Here is a 12,994-nt window from a genome sequence, read left to right as displayed (position 1 = left end):
CGGCATCCCCGGCGGGGCTGCGGGATGCGCAGAGATGTCGGGACCGCGCCGGTGCTCCCGCCTCCCTCCCGCACAGCTCCGTCTGCCGGGCGCGCCCCGCCACTGCCGCCGCCCATCACCCGGCCTGGGGGCGCCGGCACCGCCGGGGCTGGGGCTGCTGCTGAGGGTCCCGAGGCGAGTCTCGAGTGATCAATGCCCGGTGCGGGACAGGTTGGAGGGGTTGTGTTCGCAGCGTCTCCACGAATGCAGCCCCTGCGAATGCGCAACCCCCTCCTGTGAATGCAGCCCCTCAATCCTGCCCCACCCCAGGCACCGCCGTCTCTTTGCTCCCCCTTTTCCGCTCCCCCGTTTCCCAACCCAACGGCCGCGATGGGCAAACTGCCACAGGAAGCCCCGAGCCGCCCCCCGTTGGGAAATCTGCCTGCTGCTGGGGGAGAGCTTCGCACCCGGCCCTGGAGCAAACCTGGCTCTGCAGCAAGCGTCAGCGTGCACCCTCAGCCTGGTATTTCACATCCCTGCACCCCTTTTTGCACTCCAAGATGATGCAGAACAGGGGGAAGAAACTGCCCCTCTGTCCTCAACATCATCCCAGAGCCAGCAGGGCTCTGGAGAAGCCAAAAGAGGCATTGGGTGGGAGCAAGCACCATCCTTGTGGGACCCACAGTAACCCCAGGGATGCTGCCGTGTTCTGGGAGGTGTCCTGGAGTCCTGCTGCTCCCACCTCCCTACCAAGAGAGAGGTTTCATCCCAGTCAGCTCAAGTCACAGGAGGAGTCAGGACTGGGAAGCTGCTCCGCTCTCCCTCTCCCACTCAGGGGGAAGCTGCACGGCAGTGCCAGGGCCCCCCACCCCCTGAATTGCACAAAGCAGCAACACCCGGAGAGAGGAAGCAGGAGGGAGATGCCCGCTGGCACCCAAGGCTCAGCCCCCAGAGGGATTTAAGCACCACCACCCCGAGCAGCCCCAGCAGTGCTAACAGTGGCCTGCTCTGCACCGCCATGGTCATGGCTGGGTTCTTCATCATCAGCCTGGGAGGCTCCATCCTGCTCCCAGCACTGGCCCCAGCAGGTAAGCTGGCCACAGGTCCCCAGGGTGGGAGATGGAGACCGTGTGGCACAGAGGAGGCCAACGATCACCTGCACCCACCAGGCACCCAGGGGAGCCGGATCATCGGGGGAAAGGCAGCAGCACCCCACTCCCGGCCCTTCATCGCCTCCATTCAGATGGACGGGGAGCACGTCTGCGGGGGCTTTCTTGTGTGGCCCAAGTGGGTGATGACGGCTGCCCACTGCATCATTCCCAGGTGAGCCTTGTTGCCCCTGAACATAGCATGACCCCTTCTAATTGATACCCCTATGCCAGGGGGTTACACAGTCCTGGAGCTGCCCCCTCCCACCTGTGCTCCCCTTTCATTCCCCTGGGCCACCCCCTCTCCCTGATGGCCCCCAGCCTCGGCAGCACCTGCTCAGGCCCTCCCCCGGCCACAGGAGCAGCCCCTCGGTGCGTGTGGTGCTGGGTGCCCACCGGCTGGAGGAGCCCGAGGCGTCCCAGCAGGTCTTCTCCGTGGCTGAGTCCATCGCCCACCCGCGCTACAACCCCCGCTCCGTGGACAACGACATCCGCCTGCTCCAGGTGAGTCTGGCGTGCCGCTGTCCTGCCACCGTGCACCCAGCGGCCAGGCAGGGGGGTGCCCCACGCCCCGGGGCACGGGAGGGAGGTCGGGTGCCCACGCGGGGCCGAACCGACACTAGATGTCAGTGCTTCTCCGGAGAAGACGGACCGAGCCGTGGGTGCGATGGAGGCACCAAGGACACGCTGACTGTCCGGGTCAGTGACTCCCAGGCAGTCAGTCTCTAGAGCAGACTGGGACCAGTGCAGAAGGAGTGCTGGGGGGGCCCAGCCTCTGAAGAGGGAAGGGCAGGGCTGGGGGGGTCAGCAGGACAGGTCAGCTGGGACAGAGGCAGGCTATGGGGTGGAGAGGGTCCCTGGCAGGAGTAGCTGGAGGGCTCTGCCCATCAGCAAAGCCGTCCATGCCCCGTCCACCCACTCAGCTGAACGAGTCGGCCACACTGAACGAGTACGTGAAGCGGATCCGCCTGCCTTCTCCGCACATCGACCTGAAACCCGGCACCGTCTGCCGCGTGGTGGGCTGGGGGGACACCTCCAACTACGGCGACCGGCCCGCTGAGCTGATGGAGACCAACACCACCATCGTCAAGCGCAGCCTCTGCCGGGCGCTGTGGAGGGGCAAGGTCTCGGCCAACATGCTGTGCGGGGCCAGCCGCAACGCCACCCTGCAGGGCGTCTGTGCCGTGAGTGCTCCCCCGGCTCCAGACCCCACTGCCCCCACTGGGAGACCCACTGGTCTCCCTCCAAACTCCTCATTTTGCAGGGTGACTCCGGGGGACCCCTGATCTTCAAGGGAAAGGTTTATGGTATTGTCTCATTCTCCGGGAAGAGATGTGGGGACCGCCGGTTCCCCGACATCTACACCAAGATCTCCAACTACATTGACTGGGTGCATCGCACTGTGCGAGGGCCCCGCTATCAGAAGGGGAGACCAAAGCCATAACATGGCTGGGAGGGGGTCCTGGAGAGGGGCTATGGGGAGAGGGGCTCAGATGTCTCCCAGGAGGTGAGAATAGGACCAGAACTCCCACGTCCTCCAGCCCTGGTGGGGGCTGGGAGCTGATACTCAGGGCTCCTTGACCCAGGTCAGGGCAGGACCCCCCCTCTGCCCATTAGTGAGCAGTGTCACATCCCCCCCAGGCTGTACCAGAACCCCCAGCACCTCATGCAGCCTCTTGCGGCAGCAACATTTTCCTTTGTCAATAAACCCTCAGTCCCCATCCCACTGCTTCCCTCTGTGCTCTGGTCACCCCAACTTGTCCTGGGTGTGGGTGGATGGAGCAGGGGGTGCAGGAGGAAGAAGGGGAACGTGGCCTCCCTCAGGACCAGGCCCTGCCCCAGAGGAGCCAGGATCTGCATCCAGGTGCTGCCACCACAGCTGCCTTTCTGCCAGGGGTGGGGCTCCCCATCCCGTCCCATCCCATCCCGTCTCATCCCATCCCGTCTCATCCCATCCCGTCCCACCCCAGCCCATCTCATCCCATCCCGCCTCATCTTGTTCCATCCCGTCCCACACCACACCCTTCCCACTGCTCTATGGGACCCCCCAAACAGGGGAACCACAGACACCCCCTGGGGTCAGGCGGGCTCCCAGCTGTGCTGGCAGAGCCCTCAGGGATCCGACAGGAGCCTCATCCACCTTCCCCGCCCACAGACGGGCCCTCACCCCGTGGGAGCTGGGTGCCCACAGTGGCCAGGGGACATGTGCTGAGCTGCTGCTGGGTCTCAGCTGAGACATGTGTGGCTCTGCCCAGCATCGTGGCCGTCTCCGAGGACAGACCCAGACATTCCCTGCTTCTGGCTGTTTGTTTTATCTGCAAATTGCTGGCACACTGCGGCTGCTGCAGGGCCTTGCGCAGGGTCAGGGGACACAAGCCGCGGTCACCAGTGGCCGTGGGGACACCCAGTAGAGGACAGGCCCCTGCCAGGCTGCAGCATCCAAGGAAGCCCCAAATCCCAGCGGGGTGCTGGCAGAGCCAGTGTAGGGCAGAGACCCCCTGGAATGCTGGGACAGGACTGCCAGCCCCAGGGCTTCCGCACGCTGCCAGGCAGCCTGGAGAGCCGGCGCCTGTCCCAGCTTGTCCCAGACCACCCAAAAACTGGTGAGAAGGCGGCGCCTGACTCACAGCCACGTTTTGGAGGCTGAAATCTCCCGCTCATCACAGGAGCTGCTGTTGCTGCCGCAGCCTGTGCCCGCGGGCTGGGCACGGGGCCATGCACCAGCCACTCCCGGGGCCAAGCCCTGCGGCGGGGCAGGAGGACGAGGAGCTGCCATGGGCAGGAAGCGCTGCGGGCGGGCGGGGAGGAACCCAGGCCACACACCACTGTGTGCAGCAGCGCTGGCACCCAGGAGGGCATGGGCAGCGTTTTGGGAACTCCTGTACACCCATCCCCAAGAGCAGGGGGACGTGGCTGAGCTGGGCAGACAGGGAGGGGCTGCAGGAGAAAGTCCCATGACCATCCTGGGTTATCTAAGTGGTCTTTTCCAACCTAAAGGATTCAGTGATTCTCTGCAATGCACTCCTGGGCTGGGCATGGTTCTGAGGGGCTTGGTGGGGGTTAGGGGGCTGTGCCATGCTGGCCCCCAACACAGGGGATGCAGCTGAGGGAGTTCCTGTGGAGCTCAGCAAGTCAAGCCACAGGCTGCCGCCCGGGAAGCATCCCACATCGGGACCCAATTACCGGCAGGAATTGTTTTGTGAAATACCAAACCCTCATGGCACAGCCCGAGATTGGGAACAGATTTATCTGCGTCGCGGCTCGCTCTTCCCTGCTCTCCCCTTCCCTCCCGCTGCGCTGAGCAGCCTTGGCCGGGCTGGAGAACCCCCGCGCCAAGCCGGAGCAGATGGGATGCGGCTCCTCACCGCTGCTGGGGGCTCCCCACAGCCCCAGAGCCCGGCACAGGGGCACAGCCCCAGGGACAACAACATCTCCTGCGGCCCCAGAGCCTGCCCAACAAAACCAGACCCACAGCACCATTTAATCTGGTTTATAATTATAATCCAACTCTAACACAGCCATAAAATGCCCCAACAATACAGAGCAGAGAATGTGGGTGTTCCCAAAGCGTCTGCCTTGAGGGTCAGAATCCACTCATACAAAAGAAGAAGATAAGGTATTTTTATATGTAATATATATATATAAAATTATATTTATATAAAGTCAAGAGCTTTTTGGTGTCAGAGCTGAGCTGGTATTTACACAGGTGACAACAGAAGAAAGGCGAGAAGGAATAAAAATAAATACAGGTGTGGGCAGAGCAGGGGGTACAGGGCCCTGCAGCTGCGGTGGGGGGGTCCTTGGAGGGGTGGGCAGGGCCATCTCTCCCTGCAGCCTGGGCTTCATCTGAAGCTGTTCTGGCAGGGAGGGATGAAGAGGGCTGGGGGCAGCTGCTCTGGGTGATGGGCTCTGGGTGGGGGCTCAGTGGTCCAGGGAGAATGGCCTTGCCCCCCAGATAGGGCTGCCACTGCACCAGCTGTCAGGGCACCGGCATCACCTCCGAAGACGGTGAGAGCCTGGTCTGAATGGGCTGGGAAGACCTAAACTGAAATCTGTTTGAACACACACATGCTGAAACTTTAGGAGACAATAACATACATATATTTTTTTTAATATATATAAAAATATATATCTATCTCTCTCCAAACTGATGCAGCATGCACTGCCTTTCCTGCTGCTGGCAGCTGGGGCTGAGCCCCTCAGGGAAGGCAAAAGCACAGATTCCCTCTAGACTTCGAGGTCCCAGCCAGAAACGTCAGCAGAGTACTGAGAATTAATCCAAAAATAAATAGGCCCAGGGCTGCCGGCCAAGGACACATGGGGGGGGCCCACGGACACCCCTCCACACCACACTGGCAGCAAGGAAGGGTACTGGTCAGAGAACAGCTCTGCCGGGCACTAGGTGGGCACCGAAGCATCCCAGGGCAACTCAGCATCTCTCTGGCCGTGAGCCCCCACCCCTGCTCCCCGGCTGGCAGGATGGGAATCGAGCCCCCTGCGACTGCATAACATACACAGGGATAAATAAGGATCTTTTTATCTTAATAAATATCAGGTATATGGTTTGTACAATATACACATAATGCCCCTGTCTCCCGGCTCCGGCTCGGCCCAGGGAGGATTCACACGTAGTTTTCTTCCACGCTGTCCGTCTCTGCGGAGAATTTGGCCGCAGCTGAAAGCAGAGAGGAGCGGTGAGGAGGGGGTGAGGGGTGAGCAGGGGCTGCAGGTCCATGCTCTACCCCTCGCCCTGCCCGGCTCACCTGAGCAGCTCCCGTAGTGGCGCACGCCGATGGAGCGGCCGCGGTGGCAGGTGGCCCGCCGCAGGTGGCACGCCGAGGGGTAGGTGACGTTGTTGTTGCCACACAGGGCGTGGTCCAGGCTGGTGGGCTCGGGGCAGGGAGCTGTCCGGCACATCACGCAGTGGGCACTGCCCGTCTGGTCCACCACGCAGGTGTGGGTGCCAGGGCACACCACGCTGGAGCAGGACTCTGCAGGGAAGCACAGGGGCTGGGGTGACCCGAGGAAGGCCACCCCTCCTGCGGCTCCCCCAACCCCGGTGGACAGCGAACACCATCCCAAGGAAACCCAGTCACCTCCCGACTTTTGCTATTGGGGAACAGAGAGGAGCTGAATGGTCCCAGTCTCCCCCATCGATGGGGCTCCCAAGGGCAGGGGCTGGCAGGGGTGGACATTCTGAGTGTGAGGGAGCACGTGGCCCTCAGGCTCAGCCCCAGGCAGAGCTCTGCCGCACGGGAGGAGCTGAGGTCCAGCTGCAGTGGTGGAGCGCGGGGCTGAGCCCGTTTGGCGCGGCGGGACCTGGCCGGGCCAGCGGCCGCACGCAGGTGCCTTGGCAGGGAAGCAGCAGCTGCTGCAGCCAGGCTGGCAGCCGCCGTGCTGGCCCCGGCAAGAGGGAAGGGCAGGGTCACCCTGGACTCGACCCAGCGCTGGAGCAAGGGCGCGTGGGGGTGGAGGGAGCCTGTGCGGCAGGATCAGGTCCTGCACAGGGCTCTGCTGGGAGGTGGTGGCACTGCGGGCTCAGGCACTCCCATCATCTCTCCACCTTCCTCTCTTTCTTTCCCTGCTGGATTGGAAGATTTGGCATCTGCAACTCCCAAACTCCCATTTCTTGCCCCACATTTCCCTGCTCAGCCCAGAGCTTGACAGACAAAGCCTTCCAGAGAGCAGGGCTGGAAAAATAACCATAATCCTTCTGACAGCTCTTGGCAGAGCCAGGAGGATCACTGCGCCCTTTACAAAAGAGGAAAAAAAGGGGCTTGACGTTTGTAAATGACATTTTAGGGACTGTTACTGCTCAGGCTGCAGTGAGGCCAAACCCCAGAGCACCAACAGGCTACAGTGTCCCCTTACTGGGCACCGGGACCTGTGTCCTGCAGGTGAGACTCTGCACTGGGATGGACCTTCTCTCCCTGGACCACAGGGGATGGGGATAGGACAGGGACAGAATAGGAATGGGACACAGCGGGGTGGGGCTCAACTGCACCTACTTTTGCATTTGCCCTGGTACATCACTTCGAGGTCAGGGTGGTCTCTGCACTTGGCTGTCAGCAGGTCGCACTCGTCCCGGTAGGTGTAGCCATCAGAACCGCAGACCTGCAGCTTGCGGGGCAGGCTGGAGCAGTCTGGGGCACAGGCACACTGGGGACGCCCGTGTTTCATCTTGCAGACCTTGTCAGGGCCGCACACCACCCCCTCACAGCTCTCTGGGGACACAGAGCAGCAGCACATGAGGACATGGCACAGGCTGTCCCCCACCAGGGAAGGGCCTGTCCTGCCCATCCCCAGGGTGACACCGAGCAGGACGGGGTCAGCACAGTCCCGAATGCCCCCCGGGCCACGGCACACGTGCTGACTCTGAGCTGCCCCAGCAGCATCTGGATCTGTTCAGCTCCGCCAAGGAGCAGGTCGTTGGCTGTGGCTCTGAGCAATCATCCAGTGCTCACCCCAGCCGGAGCCCCGGCTCAGCACCAGCTCACTCCTTCCCATCTATTTATTCTTTGGAAGGAGTCATTTCTTTCTCTTGTGCAATGGAAAAATCTATCTCCACAAGGCCCTGGTTCCTCCAGAAAGAGCTGGGCTTCGTGAGTTGCCCGGGCAATTGGGAATGCCGCTCCCAGCAGACAATGCCTGGCCCTGTCTCCCTCTGTGACTGGAACACAAGAGCAGGAGGCAGCAGCCAGCGTCGGTCCCCAGACAGGCAGATGCTTTGTCCCCCCGGGTCACCTCCCGGCCAGCACGGGGGCCGGGTTCAGGGGGTCCCACTGGTGCCCCGGGGCCATGCCCACGCCAGCAGGGATGGAGAGGGGCCACTGGCTCTGAGCAGGGGCCCATCCTGGTGCCCAGGGGCTCAGACACCAGTGCCTCTGCAGGGAAAGGCAAAGGGGTCAGCAGCAGGGACAGGGGTTCTGTCTGGGGCAGCTGGACCCCCTCTGCCTCCCAAAGCACACCCAGCACTCACCGTGGAGGGTCTGACCTCTGAGCTCCCCGGGATACGGACACTGCTCGGACCAAGCAGCACCCCCACTGCGCAAGACTAAAAGGCTTCCCAGGACAGGGATTCTCCCCCAGCAGGAAGGATCCCTGCAGACAGGGTGTGTGCTGGGAGCTTCGGGAGGCACAGAGGGGGATTTCCCTGTGGGAGATGGGCCACCTTAGGAGACAGCACGGAGGAGGAGGAGGAGAAGGAGGAAGGGGAAATTCCCTGCCTGCTTGGCCCAGCAGACCCTGGGGGAAATTCCCTGGTGGAAAACAGTTTCCCGGATTGCTCTCTGACTTCCACAGCTGGGGCCTGTCCCAGGGAAGGAGAGCCTGAGACACGGGGACCCCAGGACAGAGGGTTACAGCTCTGTGTCCCAGGGGTGCCAGAGGAAACAGGACCCTCATCAGCCTCCATTCGGAGATGCTGTTGGCAGAGCGGGGTCCAATTGTCCAGACAGTCCCAGAAAAGGAAGGAGCGGTTGGAGAATCTGCCTGTGACCCTGACCTCACAACCTGGCCCCCCTCTGCACTGGGTCCTTGGAGGGGACACTATGTCTCCAGCAGCTGGAGCCAGGAATTTCACTTCCCTCCCAGAGACCCATTGCAGAGCCCCCAGGGCCTGGCCAGCACCTCCCCATGGGGCTTGGTTGTCCCGGCTGCAGCCCACTTTATCCCAGAGTAACCTCTTCCAACCCTGCAAGCCCAGGGAGTGGGAGCACAGCTCCTCTTATCCACCCTCTTCCAAGGCCTCTGGGGCCTGATGAGAAGCAGCACCAGCTCCATCTGGATGGGACAGGCAGGGGCTGGTTGACGGTGGGGGGTTGTGGTGCAAGTGCTGTGCAGGCTCTCCAGCAGTTTCCCTAAAGGTCCTGCTCTCAGACCGCAGTAAATCCCAGGATCCTGAGCCCCATCTATGGTCTGTGGCCACTGGCAGCCCCCATGCCTCCCAGTCTCTCTGCAGAGGTGAGGGCAGACTCCTGGTCGAGGGCTGTCTGTCCCCACTGCACTCTGCCCCAGGCATGGGGGAGCCCATGGACAGGGTCCCAGTGCTCCCAGTTCCGCCAAGCAGGGATGGGGCCAGGGCCAGATCTCGCTCAGCTTTTGGCTGGCATGGGGTGCAACCCCAAGCTGCACCAGGATGGGTCCGAGGAGTGCAGGGAACCAGAGGAAGTGGTTTTGTTAAGAACCTTTTCCCCCTTTAAGCAAATAACAACATGACCCTCCAAATCCCTGCTCCTGTCTCCTGCAGGCAGCAGGTCCTAGAGCGTGTTCTCACACAGCCTCGAAAGTGCTGGGGGATCCGCGCCTCTGGCACACACCAAAACATCTGGTGGGGCTGGAACTCACAGCTGGAGAGTTTCCACTTCTGGAACTGCCCGTTACATAAAGCCATTTCACACACATGCTGGGAGGAGCGAGGGGGAGCAGAGGGGAAGAAATAGATCTTTTTTCCCTAGAAAAACCTGACAAAGTTTCCCCCTGAGCAGCCGTGGTGAGGGCAGGGGCAGGAGGCCCCAGCACAGCGAGGTTAACTTGGGAACAGGCAGGCCCAGCTCCGCTCCCTGCACTTGGCTGCCCGGCCAAGACCCGGGTCACGCGTCCTACTCCACTGGGAGAGAACTAAAATACACACAAAATGAGAGCAGCCAGGGGATGCAGGCTGTCCCGCCAGCTCTGACCCACAGCAGCATCTGTCCAGGAGCTGCAGCAGCAGGAGCATGGGGTCAGCAGTCCCTGAGGTCCCTGTGCTGTCCCAGACTGCCCAGAAGAGCCCTGTCTGGTGAGCCCCATCATTGCTGCCTCACCTGGAGCTGCAGCCTCTGAGCATTCCCCATGGGTGGAGCTCAGCCCCACAGCATCCCCTCACTCCCCAGCCCACTCACCTTTGCAGGGGTGGCATGTCACCAGCCCCAGGAAGCCCAGCAGGCTGATCTTGTTGCCTGGGTAGGTGTAGTTAGACCAGGCCACGTCCACATTGCCATTGGCACAGCATTCCTCCCATGTCACACCTGTCTTCAGGATCATGGTGCACTTGGCCTCTTTCCCCTGCTGCAACCAGCAGATACCACCTGTGGAGAGGGCAGAGGGTAAGGAATCCTTCCTGTGCTGAGACTCCCACAAAGGGCAGCAAGATGCCAGCTGTGGCTGGACCACCTTGGGCAAGAGGCACAGAGATTGCTCCGGTGCCTGGGATGAGCTGGGGAACCCAGAGACACTCTGTTCCAGCTCCCATCACTCCTGTGGCACGAGAGCTGTCCCAGAGCAGGTAACCCTAAGGGTCCCTGGCACGGCAGCTCCGTGTCCACGCCTGGGGCTGCTGCCAGCCCTCTTTCTCCAACAGGTCCAAAACCAGCACAGGGACCACAGGGATGCCGGCACACCCAGCGATGCGCTGGGAGATGCCCAGCCAGCAGGCCAGGGCATTTTACTTGGGCTTGCAGTTTACCTATTCCCTGCCCTCCCTGTCTCCATCTCTGCCCAGCTCCTGGCCGGCCCCAGAGAGAGGAGACCCCAGCATGGGGGTGGTCAGGCAGAGCAGGGCCAGTGGGCAATCATGCTCTGGATCCCCCGGTGTGTGCCAGTGGCCCCATGGAGGAATGGAACCGTTCCCCAGCACGGGGACCTGACACACACACGGCCTCTGCAAGGAGCATCTGAGCCAGTGGCTGGAGCGTGGGGCACTTGCCCCAGCCCTTGGGTCTGGGCCAGCCCCGCGGCACCAGATCGCTCTGACTCAAAAGCCTGTTTGTTCCATGACCCACCAGCGAATCAGTTAGATTTCTTTTTTTCTTTTTTTTTTCTTTTTTTTTTGTGAGTGGTTTCTTTGCAATTTCCGCCTCTGCAAACCAGCCTCTTGTGACGCTTATTTGGGTTCGTGCTCTCATTAGCTGCGCTTGAGGTTTGTTAAACGGCAAAAGATGGGAGGGAGGGAGAGATGGGGGCAGGGACGTGTCCTGCACTGCCAGGGGGGAGCCGCTCCCCTCCAGGGCAAGGATTCACCCTGCCCCAAAGTGGAGCCCGCCCTAGACCCTCTACCCCCCTTTTCTCGTCCCTCGCATACGATTTTGATTCAGTCACAAGCACATGGGTCTCCCAGCCCAGCTGTATCCGCGGGGCAGCCGTGGATGGAGCAAATCCTCCGGCTGCGGAAACCAGTGCCTGGACACCTGGGGCAGCACCAGCAGCGCCAGCACGCGGCTGCCATCGGGGGGTTTATCCTACACTGATTTGTTCAATTGCTCTTCCAAGCCCAGTTTCCCGTTACAACACCGCGCGGCCCCCACTCCCCACGGAACGCTCGGTATCGTGCGAAGGGATGATGGAAACTCCCGCTCCGATACGGGAGAGGAGACACCAGCAGCACCACACGGCTCCGCGGCTCTGGGAAGGGCTGATGGAGCCCCGACTCGGGGTCTCGGGACGTCCTCCCCCACAGCCCCGACACCGCCCAAGCACGGCGAAAGCCGCTAGCACCGGCAGCGGAACCGGGAGGCTCCGAGCTGCGAACTCCACACCCCGGTCACGGACCGGCCCCACTCCTGGCCCGTCCCACCGGGGCTACGCAGCCCCGAGCCGGCTCTGCCGCCTCCGGGAACGGGGACTCCCGGGGCACATGGGGTGCGGGATGCCGATCCCGGGCAGCGGCACCGCCGAGATGCGGGACGCGGCAGCGGGGCCGGGCGGGACCCCGGGCTCTCGCTCCCTTCGTGTAATCCCGCGACCCGCCCGATGGAGGGACGGCAGGGACCGGGACGCCCGAGTGGCACCGCCGGGCACCGGGCAGCCGCCGCTCCGCCCGTTAAAGCGGGTTTGTGCCGCCGAGAGCTCGGCATCTGCCCGGCGGGACGGGACAGAGGTGCCCGGGGGAGTCGCCCGATATAACGGCACCGCGACCCCGGGCCGGGCCACCCCCGTCCTGAGCACCTGCTGGCGGGGAGCGGCGCTACGGGGAGGGCGGGCTGCGCCGGGACCCCCGCTGGAAGCGGGACCCCGCGGCTCTTACCGTGCGCGGCGGCGGGGCTGCAGAGCGCCAGCAGGCAGAGCGCCAGCCGCAGCGGCATGGCCGGGCCGGGCGGGGACGGGCCGGGACGGGCCGGGGCGCTCCGGTGACCTGTTGCTGTGAGGCGGCGGCGAGGCCGACGGAGCTATAAAGCGGCGGGGAGGCGTGAATCACCGGGCGGGGCGGCGCGGGGGGGCCGGGGCGGGGGCAGCGGCGCTGGAGTCGGGGGGCAGCGAGGGGGGTGACTGCGGGGGCGTGGGGGTGGCAGTGAGGGTCTGATCGTCACCGAGTGGGCAGTGGGGGGGTCCGTGCTTCCCCCGGAGCGGGCACGGACCCGCAGCCAGGGACTGAGATGGGACGGGGAGGGTTTGGGGGTGCCCCCGTGCTCGGTGTGCAGCGAAGCAGAGCAGTGTCCGGGCAGACCCCGAGGTGTGGGGAACCCCAGAACACTTCCCTACCCGACCCTGTGCCACCCGCACGGCTGCGCCTTCCACACCCATCCTCGCATGAACCCGCGTCCGCCTCGTCCTGCCCTCCTCCTCCTCGCGGAGCAGCCCGGCTGGCAGCGGGGGCACGGTGAGGGCTGTCTCATGTGGCTCCTTTATTCTCTGCTACCCAAACACCCCTGCAGCTCGGCTGGCACCCAGCATCACCTCCAACGAACCAAAAGGAAACTGAGGCACCAACTTGAGCCCTGCCAGGCAAGGAGGGGAAGGAGAAGACCGGCGGGGTCATACTCCCATGACACGTGCTACCCCCATTCTCCCCAGCTGTCCCCACTACCACTAGAGCTGCTTCTTCTGGCTCGTAAACACATGCTGGACCCTGCGTGGCCTGGTTTGTGCTGGGCAACTGGGATGGGACCAAT

General features: G+C 63.0%; 2 protein-coding genes across 2 annotated transcripts; one reads left to right on the top strand and one right to left on the bottom strand.

Annotated features, from left to right (window-relative positions):
* Positions 1-24: 24 nt before the first annotated feature.
* Positions 25-2,571, top strand: LOC114066379 (serine protease 57-like). The gene is made up of 6 exons (XM_027901015.1): positions 25-174; positions 815-1,067; positions 1,149-1,302; positions 1,487-1,631; positions 2,051-2,311; positions 2,392-2,571. Exons 1-6 carry the CDS (start codon positions 25-27, stop codon positions 2,569-2,571), a joined length of 1,143 nt encoding a protein of 380 aa, XP_027756816.1.
* A 2,029-nt stretch (positions 2,572-4,600) lies between these two features.
* On the bottom strand, positions 4,601-12,208 carry FSTL3 (follistatin like 3). The gene is made up of 5 exons (XM_027901011.1): positions 12,130-12,208; positions 10,010-10,195; positions 7,136-7,351; positions 5,891-6,118; positions 4,601-5,802 (listed from the first exon to the last, which is right to left on the bottom strand). Exons 1-5 carry the CDS (start codon positions 12,185-12,187, stop codon positions 5,750-5,752), a joined length of 741 nt encoding a protein of 246 aa, XP_027756812.1. The 5' UTR covers positions 12,188-12,208; the 3' UTR covers positions 4,601-5,749.
* Positions 12,209-12,994: the final 786 nt, after the last annotated feature.

The sequence above is a fragment of the Empidonax traillii genome, unplaced genomic scaffold (assembly GCF_003031625.1).
Source record: "Empidonax traillii isolate 1590-97213 ecotype Southwest subspecies unplaced genomic scaffold, ASM303162v1 scaffold761:size885847, whole genome shotgun sequence".
NCBI classification, from domain to species: domain Eukaryota; kingdom Metazoa; phylum Chordata; class Aves; order Passeriformes; family Tyrannidae; genus Empidonax; species Empidonax traillii.
This window is presented reverse-complemented; position numbering and strand designations above follow the sequence as displayed.